The sequence below is a fragment of the Miniopterus natalensis genome, chromosome 13 (genome assembly GCF_054644295.1).
Source record: "Miniopterus natalensis isolate mMinNat1 chromosome 13, mMinNat1.hap1, whole genome shotgun sequence".
Taxonomy (NCBI): Eukaryota; Metazoa; Chordata; class Mammalia; order Chiroptera; family Miniopteridae; genus Miniopterus; species Miniopterus natalensis.
Window position 1 is genome coordinate 17,034,840 of NC_142093.1, and position 25,764 is coordinate 17,060,603.

The 25,764-nt window shown below is 37.6% G+C and overlaps 2 protein-coding genes across 4 annotated transcripts in view; one reads left to right on the plus strand and one right to left on the minus strand.

The window, feature by feature from the left end:
• Positions 1–15,945, minus strand: part of HEATR5B (HEAT repeat containing 5B) — a 62,562-nt gene extending 46,617 nt beyond the window's left edge. The window contains exons 1-9 of the mRNA XM_016218976.2: positions 15,617–15,945; positions 12,263–12,474; positions 9,503–9,611; positions 9,175–9,324; positions 6,432–6,603; positions 4,820–4,977; positions 3,682–3,931; positions 978–1,133; positions 232–482 (exon numbers count right to left, since the gene is read on the minus strand). Coding sequence (XP_016074462.2) covers positions 232–482; positions 978–1,133; positions 3,682–3,931; positions 4,820–4,977; positions 6,432–6,603; positions 9,175–9,324; positions 9,503–9,611; positions 12,263–12,474; positions 15,617–15,742 — 1,584 coding nt within the window. The 5' untranslated portion in view covers positions 15,743–15,945. The remainder of the gene's footprint in view (positions 1–231; positions 483–977; positions 1,134–3,681; positions 3,932–4,819; positions 4,978–6,431; positions 6,604–9,174; positions 9,325–9,502; positions 9,612–12,262; positions 12,475–15,616) is intronic.
• Positions 15,946–16,761: 816 nt separating this feature from the next.
• Positions 16,762–25,174, plus strand: GPATCH11 (G-patch domain containing 11). 3 transcript variants are annotated; one of them, XM_016218979.2, is made up of 10 exons: positions 17,365–17,421; positions 18,105–18,174; positions 18,523–18,594; positions 19,132–19,358; positions 20,260–20,301; positions 21,061–21,181; positions 21,310–21,400; positions 23,363–23,473; positions 24,394–24,475; positions 25,087–25,174. In XM_016218979.2, the coding sequence occupies exons 3-10, from the start codon at positions 18,536–18,538 to the stop codon at positions 25,140–25,142; spliced, it is 789 nt and encodes a 262-aa protein (XP_016074465.1). In that variant the 5' UTR covers positions 17,365–17,421; positions 18,105–18,174; positions 18,523–18,535; the 3' UTR covers positions 25,143–25,174. The 3 variants fall into 3 exon arrangements, with proteins under 3 accessions (XP_016074464.1, XP_087679601.1, XP_016074465.1); XM_016218978.2 differs by lacking the exons at positions 17,365–17,421; positions 18,105–18,174 and adding an exon at positions 16,762–16,854; XM_087823475.1 differs by lacking the exon at positions 18,105–18,174 and having other exon boundaries at positions 16,889–17,421.
• The last annotated feature ends 590 nt before the right edge of the window (positions 25,175–25,764 follow it).

The following is a 25,764-nucleotide window of genomic DNA, read 5'->3' on the forward strand; positions in this document are numbered from 1 at the left end:
ATAAAGTGATACTATACCGAAACAAAATCTATTCATTATTCCTGTGTCGGAATTAAATATCAAATTTTAATTAGAGCCTGTCAACTCCATATTAGCAGAACACTCTATATTACTGTAGTAAAACTGTTGTCTGTCTTCTGATCACTTAGTTCAACATTAAACACAGAAGGTGTTCCAATAAAGATAAAAGCCCATATGATAGCACTTGCAAGTCTAGGATCTCTGTCCTACCTTTCCCTTGGCATGAGGAATGCCCAATGGACACTGATGAACTCCACCTAATAAGGCAGCCATTGCAAAACTGTATCCACTAACGGCTTCTGGTGAAGTTTTCAAGTTGTTGAGCCGTTCTGCACACCTGTCTAGAAATGGTGTCAACTGGAAAGGTAATGCCACAGCCACACAGCGCAAACACCATGCAGCAGCGAGCCGAGCAGCCATGCTTGGATGAAGCAGCACGGAAGTCACAGTCTCCAAAAGTCCTAACAAAGAAATACTCAAAAAATTACTCTTTAATGAAGTCAAACAATTTCACAAACTAAAAGACTATGTACAACACAATAATTAAAATCATAGTCACTATGGTTTCACAAAGATACTTTCAGAACTTTGCCAAAAACACATACATTACCTCATAAACAGCAGAGCACTTTAAAGGAACATTTTCTACAAAGAGCACAGTATAAATTATATTCAGTAAGATATAAATGTGGATGTAAAATTAAATGAAAGTATTCAACAAACTTTAGTCAAAAACTACCATGATTTTTTTTATTTGTCTCCCCAAACTTTATTTCACCATTTAATTCAAGACCGACTATCACAGTGAATTTTAAATTAAATAAAACTCAACTTTTAATAAATGATCTAAACTGCTAATTTGATGACAAGCAACTACTTAGGGGTTAAATATCAATTACACCTATGACTTTTAAAAATAGTAAAAAAATGTTTCAGTAAGTAGGTGGATATCATACCTATGGATGCTTCCTGAATAAGAGGGGAGGCGGTGGCATTGAGGCTCTGCACCAGGCTCCCGAGCTCCTGGAGGGCACAGACCATCACGTGCTGGCTGGCTGCGATGTCTGCTGCTCCAGACTTGTTTTCACTACTAGTATCATTCACTACTGCTTCTGGAAACACAAAAGTATGTCCTCGATGAGTGTGAATTAAATTGTGATACAGCCCGGCCGGGCGTGGCTCAGCGGTTGAGCGTCGACCTAGGATCCAGGCAATCAGGGTTCGATTCCCGGTCAGGGAACATGCCGGGGTTGCGAGCTGAATCAATGACTCTCATCATTGATGTTTCTATCTCTCTCTCTCCCTCTCCCTTCCTCTCTCTGAATCAATAAAGATATATTTAAAAAAAAAAATAATAAATAAATAAATAAACTGTGATACAATTTTCTTGACCTACACAATTATATTCTAAATCATCCTAGTTGATGCCTGGGCGTTAGAACTCTGTATGTAGTTACTTTTCGGCAGAACACTTGTATAACTAATAGTGAAGTAAACTAAAAACATCATTTAATGACTTCGTGGCAATGCTTAAATACATATATACTGAGATATTTTGTTTGCTTCCAGGATAAGACCTAATTTTAGTAAACAGCAGCAAACTGTATGGTACAAAAGCACAAGCTCTAGAGAAAGAAGATGAGGGTTCAAATCCCAAATCTACCAGCTGTTTTAGCTCTATGCCACTGGGCAAGATACTCAACCTATCTAGGTCTCAAGTTCCTCACCTGCTGATAGGGTTAAGAGCCTATCTTGAAGAGTACTGTTAGGATTAAATAGTCAATGCATATAAAGAATTTGGCAAAATGCTGCCCCCAATACACATTTAATAAATGTTAGCAGCTGTTATTATTACTTATTAGAATTACTGCTATTTTCAAGTGCTGCTATATATTGGTAATATCGGTGTCAAATTACTACCAGAAAGTGGATTTATAAGAAAAGTGGCTTTAGACTTCTTACTGGAATGTTCCTCAAAGTCCCCATTAGCTTTGCTGCTCCCTTCCTCACCTTTTAATTTCCACTAGACTTGGAAAGTATTTAACATAAAACAACTGTAAATCCCTTGTCAATTTATTGAGAATACACTCTGGCCCATAAATTCCAGATACATGGCATTGTATTTAATTCTGCTTTTTGGATTTTTAAAACAAATGGCTACTCTATGTCCTTAAGATTAATAAGTCAAATCACAGTAAAACTTTCTTGCCTTTTTTGCATTATGAATTAATAGACTATAAAATATAGAATACAGAATAATAGAATACAATAGATTAACACATTATGGACTTTAATTAAGTACCTCTTTTCTTCTTAGATATCTCTGGACTTAGAAATATATGAACTCTTTCTTTGATTACTAAACTAGAAGCTGCCTAAACAAGTAGTTCTCTGTATCTGGTTCACTATTTTCCTCCCACCATTTGGCAGTGTTTCTGGCACTCAAACATTTCTTCAATGAACCAATGTACAAATATTTTTCAAGTTGTAAACCTAGGATATACTGCTATTTTAACATATCTAAAGACCTATACCTCATTAATTCAGGCATCCTTTAATTCACAATTTGTAATTTTTCAGTTAGCCCTGGATATTTTAAAAAATGGTTCACTAAATAAGGTATAAACAATAAAAACTATAAACTATTTGTAAATTTATTTTTTTTAAATGTATACAACATATATTCTCTAAATACAAATTTCTGATCATTACCTTTTCATTAAATTCTTATTTCTAAGGACCTCTATTAGGCAATATAACTGGCCTGATTAAAGTCAATGTACATTCCCAGCAGTGATAAAACTGCCTTATAGAATTTACATTTTACCTTGCTTTAATTTCCTAAGTGAATTGTAAGCTCCATGAAGGCAAGGACTTTATCCCACTTCATTATTCAAACCTTAAATTACCACTTTGGAATTTCAGATACTTGATAACTATTTGTTAAACTAAAAAATTTATAAAATTGATACTTCTTAGAAAAGGGTTTCGCCCGGCCAGGCGTGGCTCAGCAGTTGAGCATCGACCTAGGATCCAGGCAATCGGTGTTCGATTCCTGGTCAGGGCACATGCCCGGGTTGTGGGCTCAATCCCCAGTCGGGGGTGTGCAGAAGGCAGCTGATCAATGACTCTCTCATCATTGATGTTTCTATCTCTCTCTCCCTCTCCTTTCCTCTCTCTGAAATCAATAAAGATATATTTTTTTTTTTAAAAAAAAAAAAGGGTTTCTTTTCATTATGAATTACTGCGGTTTTACAATGTATCTTATCGTGGGCTAATACTTCATGTTAAGCCTAGTAAAGGAGGGGAAAAACCAACATGTGTATATAAAATAACAGGCTCCAAGCACAAAAATCACATTGATTATCTTTAAAGAGAGCAAACCAATGCTGCTGTGTACCAGGAGTTATAAAATCAGTATAGGTACTTGAAATAAAGCAGAAAATCTAATTTTATAAACATGCTACCAAAATCTTTAAAAACTATTTCACTAAAATTACATGTTGCTTTAATATAAAATTAGAGTACTCAATAAGATGACTAATAAAACACAGCCTCAAAAAACATATAAATTAATTAGATCTGTTAGTATTTACTAAGAATAATAATAAAGAACTAAATGAACAAGGCAATCAACAACATTACTGAATCAATCCTTACCTACTACTTTCATTTGTTTTCCAATAGCTTGGCATATTTCTTTGGCAGCCGCAATCTGGGCTTTTTCACCTAGCAAACTGCCCACAGTAGCTCTCAGGATGAAGGAGACACATCGTCTTGAGTACACAGCCTCTACATGTGTTTGTGTTGCCCGAGGATGGGAAACCAGATCAAGTACGTGAGACAAGAATGTAGCAAAGCTACGCTCCAACCACTGACCACCCAATGTTGTGACAAAAACAACATATGCCTATAAACAGATTAAGATACATCTTCAAATAAATGTATGTAAATGAACTGAAATTACAGATAAAGCAACCACAGAAATAACTGATAACAGCATGCAAATAAATTATACTTGAGATTAAAATAGAGAAAAATTTAAACATGAGACCTTTTTAATACTTCTAGCATAGGAATTACTGGAGGAATTATCTTTGACTCAAAATAGTTAAGACAATAACTTCATGAAGAACACAGTGAGTAGTAAAGGAGGAAAGCTAAATTCATCCTGGTTATAGGAATAAAAAAAAACCTAACACCCTAAATAAACACAGACCTAGAGCGACAAATCACTTGCTCTTGACTTCACGATAAAAATGGTTACTTCTATTTATACCTGTTTCAGGAATAAGAAATAGTTGAAGCGGTTCTTACTAAAATCACAAAGAAACATTTCATCTTATTAGGTGTTACTATTAGATCATTAGCCATAACATCTCATTTGGTGTTAATTATTATTTTAAAATTATAATTCCAAGACAGGTTTAATATTACCATTTATGGAAATCCAAAGTATTACCCAATATTTTTAGCTACAGGATCGTTGAACAAAATTAAACTCTAAATGTCTCAAGCTACCTAAATAAAGTTTTGATTACAACTGAATCATTTCACATCTGATTTTCTAAACAGTAAATTTTGTTATTTATATAAATATAGTAGACATAGGCTTACTTATACATCATTAAGCATCTACCTTTCCATATAAGCATGTAATTTGGAATTTAAATGTAATTCATTCATTTGGTAAAAGAAATGTTTTGAAAGAAACCAGACAATATTAAAAATCTCTTTGTGTGTACTATTACTTAGTAAGAGTTCTCCATGATTTTCACAAGTGATATGTATTACAAACCTGTGTGACTCCAACTCTCACTTCACGATTAACAGACCCTCCAACTTTTAACATCTCTCCACCACTCTTTAAGAAACCCGACCCTCCGCGTAGAAATCCTGTGGCCATGAGTTCTAAGACTTCATCAAATGTCGCTCGCTTCACATTCTGGCGCATTACTTTCAGGAAGAAAAGTAAACTTATAAACAAATATATTTTGCCATTAGTTAAATAATATTTTCTAATAATCTATCTTGAAATTTCAAGTGATTATTTTTAAGCATACCTAAATTGCCACAAAGGAAATAGGTCATTTAGTTTTCCTTTTATCTTAAAATTGACGATGTGCTTGTAAAAATAAACTCAATTTGAAGCAAAAATGCTAACTATAAAGAATAGAAGGAAATAGAAATTAAAATAAATTCAATTAATCCATGACAAAATAGTCACATAATGATGTGATCTGGATATGTGTAACACAACAAGGACAAAGCCTATCCACAGCAGATACTGCTAACTGATCATGTACAGCCTCATTCCGAAAACTGAGATGGACATAAAGAAACTTCGTCAAGACCATGCTTTCTATACAACAGTTATCAATGCATTAAAATGTCACTGGACTACAACTGACTTGCCATCCCTGGTATTCAGGTTCATATTTTATGAAGTCCTTTCACATATAGTAGCAAACATAATCCTCATAAAAGTTCTGTAGGAGAGACATAAAGCTCATGATGAAGTATCTAGGCTTTAGAATTTAACTGCCTGAGTTTTAATTTCAGCTCTGACACTAAATAGAACTCTTAGTAGAATGTAAATTATACAGTCTCTCTAAACCTCAACTTTCTTATTTATAAAATGGGAATAACAACAGAACTTACAATTCATAGGCTTTTGTGAGGATTAAATAAACAGTTCTGTTATATGCTTATTAATTCAATGCCTGGCACAAAGCACTTCATAAATGTTACTTATTACTGTCTTCATTATCATCTAATTCACAGATTAAAATAATTCTTATTAAAGATGAGAACAAAGCTCTAGGGGTTTCATAACTAATAAACATAAGAGCTAGGATTTGACTCCATAACATCGGGTTCTCTTTCTACTATTTAGAGATGGAGTAGGAGTGGGGACAACAGCAGAGCTGGGTTTGCTCAGCATCTACACAGTCCCAGAAGCATCTCCATGAAAGTGGGAGGCACAGAAGAAGTCACATGAAAAGTCAATGCTGCCTCTGATTCTACTCACAATTATGGTGAAGAAAAAATGAAAAATAGTACTATACTACAAATGGGGGTCCAGTCATCAGAGATTTAAAAGAAAGCATATAAAATGCCCAATTCCAACCCCTTGAACATTATACAAAATCACTTCATAAATCTTACTTGCTTATCTGTCCAACATAGTTGCTACATATTATCTTGTACATTATCATCATAAAAAATATTTTCACTATACCAAGAAAAATGCCATTTGGGTACTTTAATTTTATGAAGAAGTAGACAAATATCTAACAATTTAAATCCTTTAAAGTGACTTGCCTGTAAGTAATAACTCATTTAAAAGGAAGCATTCCATATACCTTCAAATGTCTTTTACATCTAGATCAGGGATTGGCAAACGATACCTGTTGCTTGTTTTGGCATCAGTGCTGTAGCCATGACTGTTCCTAAGAGTTTAGATACTGCCACTCGTACTCCATAATTTGAGTTTTCCAAAGCCTTAAAGCACAGAGTGGCTATATTTTCCAGTTCGGCAGTCCACATGAACACAGCTTCATTCTGTAGTTCCAGTAGACACTGTAATTTTTTTTAAAAAAAAAGTAAATTACATCCTAAAACTTCCACTTCCAGAGATGGAGTATAAGAACCAGATTTACTCTCCAGAAATAACCGAAATATTGGACAAAATATATGAAACGCAAGACACTGGGCATCAGAAAATAAAGAATAGTGATCCTTAAGAAATGGAAAACAAATCAGGTGAATCCTACAATTGTTCCAGTTTATTGCCTTGAGAAAGTTTCCAGTACCTAGGAGGACATGTTTAACACTAAAGTCCTATGTTAGAAAGAAGCAAGGTCTCGAATCAATAACCTCAGCTTCCACCTTAAGAAACTTGAGGAAATTAAGTAGAATACAAAGGAAATAATACAGACAGCAAAGGAAATCGATGAACAAGAAAACTGAAAAGGAATAGAAATGAAACTAAAAGCTGCTTTGATATAACCAATCAATTTGATAAATCTCTAGCCAAACATGAGGAAAAAGAGACACAAACTACCAAAATTAGGAATGAGAGTGGTCACATCACTACAGACTCAATATATATTAAAAGAACAAAGGAAATTTATTTCTTTATTAAATTTATTTATGCAAATAAATCTGAAAACTTGTACTGAACAGGCAACTCACTCAAGAAATACACATAACCTAAATAGCCCAATATCTGTTTTAAAAAACGGATTTATATTTTAAAATTTTGCCCCAAAGAAAACTGCAGGCCCAGAGAGCTGTAGTGATTAGTTTAACCAAATTATAAGTAAGAAACAATACCAATTCTATACAAACTCAGAAAACTGAAGAGTATACTTCCCAGCCCATCTTATGAGGCCACTATTACTCTGATATTGAAATTGGACAAAGACACTACAAGAGAAGAAAACGACATACCAATATCTTTCATGAACAAAGATAAAAAAATTCTAAGTAAACTTTTAGTGACTCTAACCCAACAATATATGAAAAGGATAATATAAACCCCCAAGGGGGGGGTTTATCCTAGGAATGAAAGCTTAGTTAAAATTCTAAAACTGATCAAAATAATTGATTACATCACCAAAGTAAAAAAGAAAAGTCATATAATCACCTCATAGATGCTTAAAAAACCATTTAACAGAATACAAGTAACCCTAAGGAAACTGGTCATCAGTGGAATGTGTCAATGTCACACTGTATTATACTGGTTGTAATATTACACAATACTTTTGCAAGATATTAGCATGGCAGGAACTGGATATAGGTTTATATAAATCTCTCTATATTTTTTCTTACAATAGCATATAAATCTACAATTATCTTAAAGAGTTTAATTAGGAAACAGAACCAACACAGAAATCAAATTTAAAACAAAAGGCATTTCACAAAGTCCAACATCCTCTAAGAAAGCTAGGAATATCAGGGCACTTCCTCAACTTGATAAAGATCATCAAGAAAAATCGACAGTTAACATGATACGTAATGGTGAAGGACTGAATGTTTCCTCTTAGGGATCTGGGACAAGACAAGGCTGTCTGCTCTCATGTTTTCTATTCAACACTGTACTGAAGGATCCAGCCAGTCAGCGGAATAAGGAAAGAAATATAAATAAAAGGTATCCATATTGGAGAAGGAGTAAAACTGTCTTTATTCATAGACAATATGCCTGTCTACATAGAATATCTGATAAAATCTATTTAAAAATCTGATAAGCCCATTTAACAAGGTTGGTGAATACAAGATCAATGTATAAAAATCAACTGTATTTCTACAGGGTGTCCCCAAAAAATGTATACACACTTTGAATAATTATTAATTCCAATGCGTTAAATCTGAAAAGAAACATCAGTTGAGCTATCAGATATTAAAGTGTATATATATTTTTTGGGGACATCCTGTACATGTTACTAATAAATAATTAAAAATTTTAAAAAAATTGTTTAATTCAATACCATTTAAAAATATGAACTACTTAGGGATAAATCTCACAAAAGAGGTGCAAGCCCTGTACAATGAAAACCACAAAATGTTGTTAAGAGAAATAAAAGAACACCTAAATGAATGAGAGAGATATCATGTTCATGGGTTGGAAGACAATATTGTAAGCTGTCAACTCTCTGCAAATTGATCTATATATTCAATTCAACCTGAATAAAAACCTCAGCATGCTATTTTTGTAGAAATTTATAAGTTAAAATTCATATGAAAATGTAAAGGATCTAAAATAACCAAAAATATTTTGAAAAAGTTGGAGGGCTAACATGACCTGATTTTAAGACTTATATAAAGATACGGTAATCAAGAAAGTGTTACTGACATCAACATAGACAATAAAACATAATAAGGAGTCCATGGGGACAAAGTATGCCATCATATTTTATTTATTTATTTATTTTTTATTTTATTATTTTATTTTATTTTATTATTATTTTATTTTATTATTTTATTTTATTTTATTATTTTATTTTACTATTTTATTTTATTTTATTTTATTATTTTATTTTATTATTTTATTTTATTTTATTTTATTATTTTATTTTGGCCATCATATTTTAAAACTTTAAAAGAACAAACAAGATAAGCAGCAGCATTATAAATTGGTCTAGCACTAACCTTGGCAACTGCGCATCGAACAGCCATGGACCTGTCAGTCAAGAGGGATCTGGCATTCTTGTAAATATCACGATGAGAAGAAGCTGCAGCACCACCCAGTCCGTTTAGAACTTTCTGTAGACTCATTAAGATTTCACTTCGCCCTTGAGACTAGACTCAAACATAAAGAAAACTTAAAAACCATGTTGTAAAGCAAATTCCACATTTAAACAAGAATATACCAAAACACAAAAATTATCTAGGCCTAATGGTCTTACCTCTAAATTGTAAATAGTAAGTAATAAAAAATAAAATTAAGTATTCTAGAAACATTTGCTGTAAAACTTACCTCTGCACTTTTCAGAGATTTCAAAAGGTTATTTACTGTATCTGGAAATGCACTACCTAGCATTCTTCCCATTTTTTCATAAAATGCTCCAACACAAGTCACTGCAGCCCTGTGAGAAGTGGTATTTTCATTAGTCATTGTTCAGGTTAATAATATAATTTTATCAAACTTTTCTTTTCAGAAATCAATTTATATTTGTGCTGGGCACTTTTGACTATAAATCCTTAATTTCCAACTTACCTTGTTTATTCTTTATAATTACAACAAATATTATGGTTAATCAAATTGTATTTTTGTTAGGAAAACATGAGAATAAATAGAGAATAAATATATATTACATAACAAATCATACCCATCCTTTGGAAAGAAACCCAAGCTTTCCTTTTATGAAGACTTCACAAATTATGTCAATCAACAAAGATCCCTCTCTTCTCTCATTATATATAATGTCAACTACTCATTTTTGACAAAATTATATTGTTTACAGTAATGTGACCCGATCATTTTATTCAGCTATATCTTATCCTGCCAATGAAAATGTAAACTCTGGAAACAGGAAATCTGTCTTACATATACTTGCGTTGCCCATAGTGTCTGCCTCTTAGTATAAAAATAATAGTAAACAATTACTTGCAAAATTTAATCTTAATGGCTTTAATGGAACATTTGGCTACAGAAATGTAACAGCAGCCTATCTCTTCAGGAAGGAGGAAACCACCCGACCATCACTCATGTAAACAGTAAATAAGTAAATAAACGTGAGGTTAGCTTAGAGGCCAGAGTAGGGCATAGAGGTGAAGAGCAAAACGTGAGGTTAGCTTAGAGGCCAGAGTAGGGCATAGAGGTGAAGAGCATATATGTGGGAGTCTGGCGGATGTGTGTCTAAATCCTAAAACCTGCTCCCTAATAGCTGTGTGTTCTGAGAATTTACTCTGAGGCTGAGAGAGGGTACATAAATTTAGCTCACTATCATAAGTGTAGTAAATAGTAAAATCAGGGAATCCACCTTCACCTCTTTGACTCCAAATCCTATGCTTTTTTCAATACTCTCCAGGCTGATGACAAAGCTAAAGGTGACAGATCATATGCCAGAATATATTAGGAAATTCCTACAGAAACCATAAATCCACTGGAAATACATATAAATAACATAATATGTACTAAATTCTACTTAAGCAGAACTACAAAATCGTGCATGGATGTGTTAAGTGGTAGAGAAATAAATCATTAACATAGCTTCAAACTCCAAAATAAAGTGGAAAGCACTAACACTCCCTAATCACTTTTGAGATCTACATCTATCCCAAACAACACAAAATTTAATCACAACTTATTTACATAATTAAAAACAGACCAAAGAATCAGTTTTCAGAATAATTTCCCCATTTCTTCTATAAGCTATTACACTGGCCCTGGCACCATGAATGTTGGTGCTTTAGAGTTGTATCCTTGGCACCTTCTCTCTTCAAACAGTAGTATACTCTTTCTGGGTAACTTTACCCATACCAGAGGGTTCAGCCTATTCCCAAAGCTCTTATTCTCCACTCACCAAAACTACGCTCTCAGCTCAGATCTCTGAAATCCAGATGAGGATTTCCACCTGCCTACTACACACTGTCACTTGGCTATTCCCACTTATACTCCAAAATCAGCATGCCCAAAACTGAACTCATCATCTTTCCCTCAAAACTTGTTTCCACCACTATTTGTTTCTTTCTGAAAAGCACTGAAAATAAGGTATAAGTAAGCCATTTCTAGTTCCCTTTGCCTAGAAAGTAGGCTGGCAAACTACAGCCAGCCTGCCACCTGTTTTTTAAATAGTTTATAAGAACACAGCCATACTCATTTACTCACATACTGTCTGTGGCAGAGGTGAGTAGTATATGACAGAGATGAATAGTCCACAAGCCAAAAATATTTACTATCTGGCCCTTTTCATAAAGTTTGCCAATCCTGGCCTATCACATCCATCTTCCCCTCTTCCTATCTTAACCTCTTACTTGATTAATTTCCATGTTTCCTTCCTTGATAGTTGATCTTTAGTTGACGCTTCTTGTATCACTGTTCTCCCCTCACACCACAGCTAAGCTTATTTAGGTGTAATTTTCCCTCCCACAGCACTCCTCATGGTACTGTAACTGCTGTGTTTATTTAACTTTCACAGCTTGCATCCCTACAGCCATTATCTTCAAGACTTGCTCCAGAAATGTCTGCCCTTGATCCAAACCATAAAATTGGGCTAGGAGTTGGGTTAAGCTCTTAATCTAGGGGTCAGCAAACTTGCAGGCAAAATGGTCTCTGTCATAGGTACTCAACTCTGTCATTAGAGCATGAAAGCAGCTACCTCCTAAATGAAAAGATACGTCTGCATCCCAGCAAAACTTTATTTACAAAACAGGCAGCAGCCTGGATTTGGCCTGTGGACTATAGTTTGCCCATTCCTGCCTCAGTCCCATCACCTAGAAATTGTTTCTTTCCATCCCAGCCAAGAATATTATCTCCATCCAAATTTACCAAAAGACTGTGCAAATCGCTGACATTGTATCAATCCTCTGTAGTTTGCTGAAAGACCAAGTGGCAATGGAGCAAATGTTGAAATAGAATCCCTTCCCCAGATGTACTTAGGGAGCTTTTATTGTCAGCAACATGCCTCAGGTTCCATCTACCTGGAGGTCTTTATAATCAGCAGCTGCTCATTAAGACAAGTTACTCTGAAAAACCAAAAAATGTTAAAGGGTAGATCTCAAAGTAAGTACTCACAATTTTGTTGGTAAATAGGCTGCAGTGTCATCTTTACTTCTGATAATCTCATTACATTTTTCAAGTGTTTGAAAAACAGTGAAAGTATCCCCAATGCTATAGAGGGCTGCAAGATTTTTAGCTAACAATTTTCGGGTTGGTGGTCCAGGTGAACTACTTATTAATCCAGTTAATTGTTCAACAAGTTTTTTCTGCTTTTCCTTAACATCAGTCTGTTACAAAAAAAAGGAACATCACTAGTTTTTTTCTTATATGTACTTTTGTTGCCTTTTAGTCAAAATAAAAAATACTTAACAGTTAAGGCATTCTAATAATTAAAATCTATATTACATTCAGCATAAAACAAGTGAGAATTTTCAAGATAAGGAAGAGTTTAGCAAGAAATGAATCATTCTTTACCAGATAAAATAGTCTCTCTCATTCCCCTCCAAAGCCAAAAGTCAGCTGTCAATAAAAATAACTACTCTAGACCCAATAGTTTCCATGCCAATTTACTAAGAAATAAACCAATAGTCCAAGGATGTAAAATATTGGGCATATAGATAACTGATATCTTAGAATCCAAATAAACTCCCCTTTAAAAGCAAAGTCAGTAGTCCAAAAAGTTATAGGTCAGTAAAGGAAATAAAAAGAAACTCTGAAAGAGCCCTAGGCAACAGAAAAAATATTCAGATCCATAATCAATACTAAAAATTCATTCACCCATTCAAGAAATATGTATTGTGCACTTACTATATGCCATGCACTCTTCTAGGCATGAATATTCTAGGCAACCGTGAACTCTAGAATTTACATTCTAGAGGGGAGACACAGACTTTACCAAATAAACAAAATGAATAATGTGAGTTTACTATTTTACGTAGATTAGTGAGGAAAGGCATCTCTGAAAGGAAGTGAAGGTGTGAAATATGCAAATATCTGGGAGAGGAACATTCCAGGGAGAGGAAACTGTGTAGAGAGGCCTGGAGGAGGGAGCATGTTTAACATGCTTGAGGACAGTGAGATGGCCAGTTTGGCTGGAGCAGAGTAAGAGACAGGAAGTAGTAGGAGATGAGATCAGAAGGATAGAAGGGACCAGATTGTGTCCTGCCTAATACATCATCGTAAGAACTTTGGATTTTATTCTGAGAGCATGAAGCAGAGGAGGGACGTGATCTAAATGTTTTAACAGGCTCACTCTGACTGCTGAGCTAAGAATATTCTACAAGGTACATGTTGGGAGCACGGTGCACACTTAGGAAGCTTTTTGCAATAATCCAGATGAGAGATGAGAATGATAACATTGGAGAAGATGGAAAGTAATTTAATTATGGATAGACTGAGTGGGTAGATCCAATAGGGCTTGCTGACAATTATGATGTAAAATTTGAGAAAAAGAGAGAAGTCAAGAATGCCTCTAAGGTTTAAGACCTGAGCAATTAGAAGGATGAAATGGTCATTTCCTGAGATGAAGAGCACTGGGGAAAGGACACGTTTGGAAGAGGGAAATCAAGAGTTTGGTTCTGAATATGTTAACTTCAAGATGCTGTTTAGATAGCCAAGAGAAAGAGGTAGAGTGTCTCATTGGATACCTGGGAGTTATTACTGTACATATGGCAGTAAAACTGGAGATTAGATTATATCACTGTAAGAATAAGTATAGGTAGATTTTTTTAAAAAGAAGCAACAAGCTACCCAGGAATGAGAAAAGAACCAACATAAGGGAATGAGGAGTAACCAGTGAGGCAGGAAGAGAACTGAAAGCAAACGGTGTCCTGGGAACCACGAATAGGAGAACTGCACGCTGTGTACGTCCACAGCAAGGATAGCGATCTATTGTTTAATGTGAATGGAGGGTGCACAGATGTTCATATCATTATGCTTCATAACTTAGGTAGCTTTATATATACTCTTTTGTATTTTTCAATTTCACAACAAAATAAAAAGTATTTGTTTCAGGTAGAAGATCAACTCTGTAAATTAATACAGAACACTGACCCACTGGTTTGGGCAATTTGAGATCACTAATGATTGGAAAAGAGCTGTTTCAGTGGAGTAGAGGAAACAAATACCCAGTTGGAGGGGGTTTAAGAGAAAACAGAAACGTCCGGTTAAAGACACCTTACTAAAACCCACTGGAGTGGCTCAGTTGGTTGAGCATCGCCCTGTGCACCAAAGGGTTGCTGGTTCAATCCCGGGTGAGGGAAGGCAATCAATTGATGTCTCTCTCACACATTGATGTTTCTCTCACTCCCCGTCCCCACGTCCTCTCTCTAAGCATGTCCTTGGGTGAGGGTTTAAAAAAAGAAAGAAAGAAAATCTTACTAAAACTATACTAAAAGCAACCCACACAAAAAAACACACAAATCCACAAAAGTAAACAGGAAAATAATCAATGCAAAATATGGAAGCCAGGTATCCCCAACAGGGAAAGCTGGGAAGAGACCCAACTTACAACAAAAAATCCCTTAAAAGCTCATGCTGTTTGTTGTTGTTTTGAGGCTCTAAGGCGCTTATGGAATAGTGAAGTTGGGCCTAGAAACGGAGGGAATGATTGAGAATCTAAGAAGCTGTAAGACTCCTTTATCTCTCTCTTCTATTCTGCACTTACGGAGCCCAGGCATGACTACAGGCTGGGAAAATGGCACTGAAAACAGGGGAGCTAAGTGGAAGTTTACATCTGAATGTTGAAGTCCCTAGCCTCCTCCCTAGGGAACTAGTTAGTCATACACCCTAGAACACAAAAGTAAAAAAGTCTCTTCTGGGGAATGACCAGCCAAGAGAAACCTATGATACTAATGTCCAGGGTTCCTCAAAGAACCGGACTGGCCTCTGGTGAAGCACAACTAACAAACTTCACCCCGCCCAGAAAGCTTTTCACTTCTCACTCTTAAATTTGAGCAGACAGCCAAAGTCCATCAGGTGGTTGAGGAACGCATCTAATTTTAAAGACAGTAAATAAAACATACGGAAATAAAAAGCAACACACAGGTAATGAAATAGACTACGAAGACTAAGAAAAGAGAAGTCTATTATTAACTCCTCGGCGAGATAATGAAGATACTGGGATTGCTAGACAGCACTGAGGGCCCTGAATTTGGAAATAATGAATTTAAAGTGACAGCAGTGACCTAGCCATGCTCTTCTCCAGCCACATGCAGCTGTCCAGGTGGAGGCAGGAAGCAGGCAACAAGTGGGTTTCAAGGAGCTTTGGGTTTTGCCACAGAATAGAAAAAGTACAGACAAGAAACTCCTATTCCAGTGTAATATCCTCTAGTTCCCTAAGTGACCCACAACCTTTCCAAAAATGCTTTCAACACATAATACTCTTGATTATGTTAACCCAGCTGAGGAAAAAGCAAAGCAATACCATACCTTGTTGGCAGCAACCAAGACTTTATCAAGAAATCGCAACCACTCAAAGATAAAAACTGGCCTCTTTGCTTCAGTGATTTGAGCCAAAGCTTCTTCATTTAGCAATAAACTGTGGGCTAACTCCATGACTGAAGTTTTTAATTCACACCTTAAAACAACAAATTAAAAAATACTTGTAAGGATTTTTCAGTGTTAAAAAGTCCAGCTTAATGACTGTGACCGCTACGAAATGAAGAGTCAGGCTTTCCCTCTCATTTCATTTGGAGGAAACTTCTTTTGAGGTAAAAGCTGAGAACTAAAATTTAAAGGACCAGGGTACCAAAAAAAAGAAAGAAATTGATTAGCGAGGGAAACATGGGGTAAAAATTTGAAATAAATATTGCAAATGAGGCATTTTTCCAGAAAAAAGAAGAAGAAAAAAAAGCCTAGGAAAACACATCATTAACCCGTTCCATAAACTGGAAAACTGGAGCACCGTGATCAAACACCAGCCAGGCCCACATCCCAGGCTTTTCGGGTTCCTCGGCTTTTCCTGCCCCCTGCGGGTGCGCGGCCCCCGCCCCGCCTCTGCCGCACCTGCCGGGCGCGCACCGCAACGCCCCGCGGGGCGGCCCCCTGGAAGCCTCCCAGGGTCCTCCCACAGGGAGGGGTGGGCGGCGGGGGCCCTCGCAGGGGCTTCGGGCACAGCCCCGGCGGCCCGAGGACGCGCGGGCGGAGGCTGCGCGCCGCGGGTCTGGGTTCACGCGGCCCCTCTGAGGACCGCAGCGCCCGGCCCGGCCCGGCCCGGCCCGGGAAGAGGCCAGGAGGCCGCCGCAGGCCCGGCAGAGCCACTCGGGCTGTCAGCCCCAGGAGGCGCTGGAGAACGGGAAATGTTCGTGACGGACTCGGATTTCCTCCGCAGCCCTCCGAAAGTGAACGGGCCGGCGTGTGTGCGCGTCACCGTGCCGGCTTCGGCGGCGGACGGGGCGCCTCACCTTCCAGTCTAGCGGGGGCCGACCGGCTAGGCTCCGCGGCCAGAATCAGCTGCCCGGAGACCCGGATGCCCCGCCCTCCCGCCGGCAGGAAGCGAGGAGAGGGCGCGTGCGCGGAAGGTGCGTCCCACGCGAGCGCGCTCCGCAGTCCTCCGGCCCCGCCCGCCGCGGGTTCCGACGCGGGACTCCGGGAAGCTCAGGTGCGGACGGCAGCGCGGAGGCGGCGCGCCCGCCGTCCTGAGCTGACCGGGCGAGTGGAGCTGCCAGGTAAGGGGCTGGCGGCCCGGATGGAGGGACAGAGGGCGGTGACCCGCATGCCGGCTGTGACCGCCCATCGCACCTCCCCCGCGCTCCGCCCGCAGTGCGCTCGTCCGGGGGACGCTTGCGGCCGGGAAGGCGCGGGGAGGTCCCGGGACCAGCGGTCCCTGAAAGGGGTGTTGTACCCCGAGGCGTCTGGTGCTTTGCTTTGTTTTGTTTTTGACGCCTTCCCACTGTACAACCAACTACGTATCCCATCTCCCCACTAGGATGGTTAGTGGGGCTCTCGGTGTCTGAGCAGCACCCTTGTTGCTACTTCCCTGCTCTCTGTCTGCAAAAAAAAAAAAAAAAACAAAACCTGATGCCGTCTAACCCCTCTCAGAAACTGGGAAGAATGCTAGGTCGCTGCAGCAGAGGAAGAGCTACAGAAATCAGGGCCTTTGGAACTGGGCTTGGACACTCGTTACTTTTAGGCCTATCTTTGTCCATTTTCTCTGTCCGGCTTCATTCTGCAGAACAGAATTCTTCATATGCCCAAGAAGGTGGCCATCCGCAGCCAGCTTCACATACGTCCAGGTCAGAAGCACCAATGAAGAGAGTTTCTTTCCCCACAGTCTACATATTCATATCGTGTAAGGAAAGTGAGGCTTCTTTGCCGTAGTTAAGTCATGCCCTCCTTGATGCAGGGACATAAAGTACTCTAATTGGCCATCTTGTGCCCAAGAGAGTATAGAGATTGTCGCCCTCCTCTAGAACCACGTGGAGGCCAAAGGGCCGGATCCCCAAAGGAAAGCATTAGCATGACCTGGGAGCCTGTTAGAAATGCATAACCTCAGTCTCCAGCTCAGAATCAGACTCTGCGTTTTAAGAAGATCTGATGCAATTCATACATAATAAAAGTTTGAGATGCACTTTCTGAATAATTATTTTACCCCCTTATGGGCCAATAATTATATGACTTCAGCTATTTTGGATGGAGACTTCTTAAAAATGTTTATATAGGTGAAGCATTACCTATATCAAGTTCCAAATGTGCAGCTTGAATATAAAGTGCTGTAGAGAGAGGCCTGGAGCATTCAGGACAGGCTTTGGGGAAGGAAAGTAGCCTAGGCCTAGGAGGAAGGGCATGTCAGTGGTGTGTTCACTGGGCAATGAGAAGCCAGGTGGCTTGAATGATGAATCCTAAAGGAGAGTCAGGGGTCAGATTATGAAGCACTTCTGCTACATTGTTAAAGTGACTGATTCTCCACTGCCTACAGGGTAAAGTTTATTGGAAGAGGAGAAGCCAAAGGCAATAGGACCAATGAGGAAGCAGTTGTAATAGCTCAGGTGAGACAGACATGCCTGACCTAAAGCAGTGGTCACAACTATGGGGAAAAATGCCTTGGAGGGATATTCTAGAGGAGGAAGGGACAAAGGTTTAGAAGAGGCCAGGAATGGGGAGAGAGTAGTCACTTTAATTTGGAAATATAGGGGATGAAGGCAGGTTGGGGTAGAAGAGAATGAGTGGTTTGGATTGTTGAGTTTGAGAGCTCCACACAGAAAGCCATCAAAAGGGCACTTGGATGTGGAGGAGAGCTGTGGAGAAAGGTCATGGCTGGTGATACAGAAAAGCTTGTTTCCAATTTGGTAAACTAAAAAATGAGTAGCTGTTACTTTATCCTATTTGACTTGCAGACATTTTTGTTGTATGAAGTTGAACATGGCAGAAGAAGAGGATTATATGTCTGATTCCTTCATTAATGTCCAGTAAGTAAAAGTGTACACCTCATGGAATGATCTGTATAAGACATTAATGTAGACTTTTAAGCAAAGACATTGACTTTAAATGTGAGGTTAGAAAGTTAGTCGTTGCTTTATGGGAACACTGTCTGCTTTTCCATGCCTCTTCCCTTTCAGTGCTAAGCATTTTACTTCTGCCCCCGATTCTTTTTATTCCCATCTTCCAAGGAAATGTACCCTTTTATTTCACCTTACTGTCTCTTCTAGCTACTATTCAGCTTCGCTCATTATTGTTCCCAACCGCCTAGAAAAATTAGTCAAAACTTACTTTTTTCTAATTTCTTCAACTGTATACTTTCTTTAGTTTCCCACAGTCTGGCAACAACCATCGTCGTTTTTACTAAAACAGCCATTCTCGGAGGTCACTCGTTATGTTCTAATATTGATGATAACAAAGATGGTCAGAGAGGCAGCACTGAAATGCGAAGTAGTGTCAAGCGAGAATCCGAGTCATGAGAAAACTCCACATACTCGTCTAAAACAACCTTTTCCCTTGTTCTTCAGAGAAGATATCAGACCAGGATTGCCAATGCTGAGGCAAGTTCGAGAGGCCCGCCGAAAAGAAGAAAAGCAACAGGAAGCTAATTTGAAAAATAGGCAGAAGAGTTTGAAAGAGGAAGAACAAGAAAGACGTGACATTGGGTTGAAAAATGCACTAGGCTGTGAAAACAAAGGGTTTGCTTTGCTCCAGAAGATGGGCTATAAAAGTGGTCAGGCCCTTGGCAAGAGTGGTAAGTCACATCCAGAAATAAAAAGGTGTTCTAACCACCAAATGGTGGTCCATCCATGGGTACCAAAGATGACTCTTTAATCTTATTCATCTACACAGAAATTAAAGCAACTTAAGCTTTCATCTTCCCACACCCACTTTGTACAATCATCGAGAGCTGCTTATCAGCCCAGCTCAGCCTTGTAGTCACTAACAACTGGGGTGGACAAAGCTTATAATGGAGGCAACAGCTAACAGTGGCCAAAGGATAGTGAAACAACGTTGAGGACCATGTCAGGACTCTGCCCTGTTTGCTCTGTACCTGTAGCAGCTGCCAGAGTGCTACACCAGCTGGAGAAACTCCATTCTCACCTCTCTTTTTAGGAAGTGAGACTATTAAGATGTAGAGGCCATATATTTAAAGTAGCTTCTGTAAACTCTTTTACTTTTCTCCTTTATTGTAATTGACTTAATTTAGGACTGTCACCCTTTTGAATGTTTAATATTAGTTTTTCACTTTTTTTTTTTTATTGATTTCAGAGAAAGGAAGGGGGGAGAGAGAGAGAGAGAGACAGAAATATCAATGATGAGAGAGGCATTGATTGACTGCCTCCTGCATGCCCCCCACTGGAGATTGAGACGGCAACCCGGGCATGTGCCTTGACCGGGAATTGAACCACGATCTCCTGGATTCTAGGTCAATGCTCAACCGCTGAGCCACACCAGCCGTGCATCAGCCTTGTTGAGAACTAGGTATTCAAAAGGCGGTAATTGATTATACAGTGTTGGTGTTCAGATTTCAGTTTGAATATCATTGAAAGAGGTGGGGATCTGTATGGGACACTGTAAAGTTGCATATTATGCTTCCCTGTAGTTTGAGGAAGAATTTCTAAAGTAGCTTGTGATTTGTTCTCTTTTTATAGGAGATGGTATTGTTGAACCAATTCCTCTCAAAGTCAAAACAGGTAAGTAATTATTTTTAGGGATATTTACCAGTAATAATAACTTATGTTTATGTCTAGCACATATATTTGCTTAATAAGTACTTTTTGATGGTGGTACTGTTACAGTTTTTATCATTGGAGGCCTTCAGTAAGATGTTTCTTAGTTAAACTTCTAAGCCTTTTAAAATAAAAATAAGTTTTAGTGAGTATAAAATAAAATTTATATCATAAAAAATATGGGGAGAAATTGTTGTAACCATTAAAAATGCAATTGAAATGTTCTGAAAGTATTCTGAGACAGATTTTATCCATTAAAATTTTTTCTTAAATATCAGGGGGATTACTTTTATAAAGTATATGATTGTCTAACCGTTATGCTATATATCTAAAACTAATACAAAATAATATTGAATGTAAACTAATTGCAAAATAAAATTTAAAAATAAATGTTTTTCTTAATACTTTGAATGAATTAAAGAAAAAATATTTTGTTTGTTCATATTTATATGAAAATATGACTGTTGGTGGTGTTCTCCCAATTGAAAAAAAATTGTACAGTATTACTATCATGTTAGCTCAGACTAACAATGATCTTTGTGAAAATCAAATTGTGTGTTTGGAGTTTAAAAAAAAAATCTCTAGTGTTTTCTCCTGTCATTCTTGTCAAATGATTTTGAATGATTGTACTCAAGTTACAACTGCACTTAATTTGTATTTAAATTGTCATGTTTTGAAATGTAAAGTCAGTAAGTTTCTCATCAGAGTTGTCTGTTTGAACAGGAAAAAGTGGCATTGGTCATGAGACATTATTAAAACGAAAAGCAGAGGAAAAATTAGAAAGCTACAGAAGAAAGATTCACATGAAAAACCAAGCTGAAGAAAATGCTGCAGAACAGTTCCGGTAAAACTTTGTATTTGAGCTGCTTTTGGTTTCATATTTTCTTCAGTGTGGTATGTTTTCTGTCCCTTGGGCATATAAAATGGATAGAGAATACAGACCTGTAATGTGCTATTTTTTCTTTCAAATAGAATGCGACTTAAAAATAAGCAAGATGAAATGAAGCTAGAAGGAGATCTTAGGAGAAGCCAGCGAGCCTGTCAACAGTTGGATACGCAGAAGGCAAGCCTTTTTCCTGCTTTCAGTGAAGTGTTTTGGCACCCAGTGTGATTTTCCATGAATTTATATTTAAACAAAACATTCCAAGTCTGGTATACTTAGTCTTCTACTGATTAAAGCAGCAATTTTCAATCTTTTTCCATCTCATGGCACACATAAACTAATTACAAAAATTCTGCAGCACATCAAAATATATATTTTTTGCCAATCTGACCAAAAAAAGGTACAATTTTGATTGGTTTACAAGAATAATAATAATCATAGTAATTACCTACCCTTTTTGCTCCAAAGTGACTTTTTAAAAAATCAGATGCCTATTATATATACCTGTATATAAGGATTTCTGGTGTTAAGAGTTAACCATTCAGATGCAACCTTATTATATGACATTACCAGTAAGGTGCAACTCTGTTTTACGACCTATATATTTATGGTTCAAGACAGGGCATTCACACTGGACGACTATTGTTGTGTTGGCTGTTGTCATTTTTTTATTTGACAATCTTAAGGGAAAAAAGGTCAGTGTCCCTGACTAAATAGTCAAGTATTGCATGTTTTAAAATTTCTTGCAGCACACCACTTGAAACTCACTGAATTAAAACTTTCATTTAACATATACTACTCACAGTAATGACTTGTTCATGGTAGGAGCTTGAGTACTTTGAATTATCCAGTAAGGGTTAAGTAGTATTTTTACATTTACTGGTTCTCTGCTTGTTTGAATATTTGTTACTCAGAGGTGGAAAGTCTATTCACCAGAATATCTGACTAACCAGAATAGCCTATTTTCAGTCCATGTTCAGTACCTCATGTGTTTCTCTAGCTACTAATATTATTGTAGAATAATATCTTTCAGATTTGAAGGATTTTTTTTTATTTCTGTCATTGCTTTTATTTTTTATTTTGATGGTTCAAATAAAGTGTCTCCACTTAAAGTCTCAAAATTGCACCTTGGCCAAGTAGCTTAGCTGGTTAGAGCATCATCCCGATACACCAAGGGTGCAGGTTGCAGGTTCGATCCCTGGTCAGGAAATATACAAGAATCAACCAATGAATACTTATAAATGAGTGGAACAACAAATGAGTATCTCTGTCTTTCTCCCTTCCTCTCTAAAGGGAGCAAAAAGGGTAGGTAATTACTATGATGATGATTATTTTTGTAAACCAATCAAAATTGTACCTTTTTTTGTCAGATTGGCAAAAAATATATATTTTGGTGTGCTGCAGAATTTTTGTAATTAATTTATGTGTGCCATGAGATGGAAAAAGATTGAAAATTGCTGCTTTAATCAGTAGAAGACTAAAAATCCTCTCTAAAAATCAATTAAATTTTTTTTAAGTCTCAAAATTGTTTGTAAAAATTTTACTATCTTTAAATATATTGCCAGGAGCAATCTCTCACTTTTATGTTTCCCTAGCACTTTATTTTGAATGTATCTCATGACTCTTAAGATTTCCTAGCTTATATGTATTATTTTATACCCATTAAGTTACTTATGCCCAACGCTTATTTTCCCTACTAGACTGTCAGCAACTTGGAGACAATACAATATTCTAATTGGGCCCTCACCAGTGTGGCTCGGTTGGTTAAGAATCATGCACCAAAAGGTGGGGGGTTTGATTCCTGGTCAGGGCACATACCTAGGTTGAGGGTTTCATCCCTGGTAGGGGCGAGTATGGGAAGGCTATCGATTGATCTCTCTCTCCTTTCTCTCCCTCTTTTTCTCCCTCTCTCACTCCCTTCCCTTCCTCTAAAAATCAATAAGCATGTCCTGGAGTGAGAAGTAAAATATATATCTATTCTAATTGAGCTTTGCATCCCCAGAGTTCGTAGTACAGTGCTTTACTCTTAAAGCTGCACTCAGTAAATATTTAATTAAAAGAACGAATTCATGTTGACGTGGACACACTGGTGACAGTCTCATGCTTAGCTGTGTTTAATTGGGCATAATTCTTCATTTTCAGAATATTCAGGTTCCCAGAGAGGCCTGGTACTGGCTGAGGCTTGAAGAGGAGACTGAAGAAGAGGAAGAGGAAGATGAAGATGAGGATGAGGATGAGAGTGAAGATTTAAGTGTATGTTTTGGTACCATTTTCTTGAGCTGGGTGCCTCAGCACTGGCACTGCTGACGCCTTGAGCCGGGTAATGGTTTGTCATAGGGCGCTGTGCTGTGCATTGTAAGGTATCTAGCAGCATCCCAGGCCTCCACCCACCAGATGCCTGTTGCACTTCCCCTTTCTGACAGCCAAAATATCTCCAGGGATTGCAAAATGTCCTCTGAGGGCAGCAGTCACCCCTTGTTGAGAACTACATGTTATAGGGTTATTAACCCTGAATCAAAACTTCGTATAATTTTTCCTTTTAGCTTCGGTTTACCCTCTTCACCTTGGCCTCAGTGTAGATGATGGATTAGCTGCAAATGTAAACTATTTTCATTTCTACCTAGTTTCCTGTTAAATTTCTCGAAGTGATTCTCATGAGTACCTCTCACCCCCACCCATAAACAAGACAAAACAAAACTCAATTCAAAGGAAGGTGGAGATTACTAAAGAAATGAATACACATTTCTGTGGTTACATGTATATCAGAGTTTTGTAGGAAACATTCAAAATTTGAAAAACCTATATTCCACTTAAATGGGAGACCACTGAAGAGAACTTTAATGGTGCCAGGAGGCAGTGTCACCCTCATCCCACTGGGGAAAGTAGATTCTTTGAAAGCAGAAGTGGTCTTTAAAGGATCCTAATAGTGCCAGCCAAATTCTGTTTTCTGAATGTTAACGAGTGGTCTCTGTTGTGTCTGGCAGACTTGTGAAAACATCAGGATGGTTGGTCAACTGGGACACGTTCTAAAATGCTCTTTCACACCTCTCCTAACTGGTTGAGAGTGTAGGGGAAGATTTATGGCCTTGGGCTAATTCAGCTTGATCCAAGAGACCAGGAAACCCAGATGCTTTTCAATGGGAACCATTCATGTGTTTATGTCCTTTACCTAGGTACTGGACAAATTACAGATATTGACTAGTTATCTAAGAGAAGAACATCTGTATTGTATTTGGTGTGGAACAGCCTATGAAGGTAAGAAAATATTTTAAACTTCTTTAAAATTTTGAATACAAATGCTCTTTGATTTTTTTTACTTTTTTTTTTTTTTATAAAAGTCACATTTCCCTTAATTGAAATTTCTTATTCAATCCAAAAGGTAATGTGGAATCAATATCTTAAACAGTAGATATAGAAATAACTGAGGCCTTATTAAAGGTGTTTTTAAACTTTTTGGAAACCATGTGCAGAAGGGAATTTTTCAGTCTTTTATTTCAAAAGAAACGTTTTGAATCACTTAAGGATGATAAATTTTTTTCATGCTTTATTTTTAGAGTCGTAAGTTACAGATACTTGAAAGCTATATTAAATTTTTAGAATTATTATATATTGTCCCTGAACGATAAAAATCAGCATGTTGAAATCCACTCCTTTTACTTTTTTATTGTAAGAAAGAAATGGTTTAAAACTTGCCATATGTCTTATAGAGCCAAGTGCTTTCCCTTCTAATACATGAGCCCATGCAGGCTTTTCCCAGTTTGTTTAACAATAGGAGCAAACACAACTACAAAATCCATGTTATGTTGAAATAATTTTCTGGAATAGTTTATTATAAGAGTCTTTTACTTTTCTCATGTAAATTACAGATAAAGAAGACCTGTCTTCAAATTGCCCAGGACCAACTTCTGCAGATCATGACTAAGATTATTGTCAGTAAAGTAGAAACTTGGAAAATGCTGTTGCCAGATGTTTTGTGTTTTGTTCTTTTTGTACTTCAGAAGTACTTTGTACTTTAGACTATAATTGTCCACTGACTTCAATAAAAGAATGGACTGCTATTTCAGAACACAAGTACGAGAGACATGGGCCATTACAATTTATGGCTCTATTGTGATGCTTATGGAGTTTAAGGACACCAACAGGTAACTCTCTTACTCCCCTCTTCACTTTGGAACAAACTGAGAAATAAGACTTGGGAGTCAGATATCCAAATACCAGCTTTCTTGTCAGTGAAGCTGAAACAGCAAGGCTGGCTTGTTGTCCAGTCAGGCTCCCTGATAAATCTGCCTGATTGGAGAGAACTGCAGGCCTCTGCCTTGCAGGGGCACAGCTCATCTCTGCATTCCGAGACCAGTCAGCTTTCTAGGTGAGGGAAACCACCAAGGTCTGGGCCAGACAGGCTAAGTTCCTTCTCCCAAAATCACTCATCAGATAAGACACCCCTCTGTTGAGAGGGACTGAATGAGGGTCCACAGAGCTTACTCCCACACTTCTCAGAGCTCACTACCTTAAAACAGACTGTTCCCTTGCTGGGTAGCTCTAAG

Bases quoted from the DNA above. Each gene is read 5' to 3' on its own strand.
- GPATCH11 (XM_087823475.1), top strand. From the start codon at position 17,207: ATGCCGTCTAACCCCTCTCAGAAACTGGGAAGAATGCTAGGTCGCTGC. The intron at 18,595-19,131 runs GTAAGTAAAAGT...CTTGTTCTTCAG, and splicing joins GATTCCTTCATTAATGTCCA to AGAAGATATCAGACCAGGAT. The intron at 23,474-24,393 runs GTATGTTTTGGT...TCCTTTACCTAG, and splicing joins ATGAGAGTGAAGATTTAAGT to GTACTGGACAAATTACAGAT.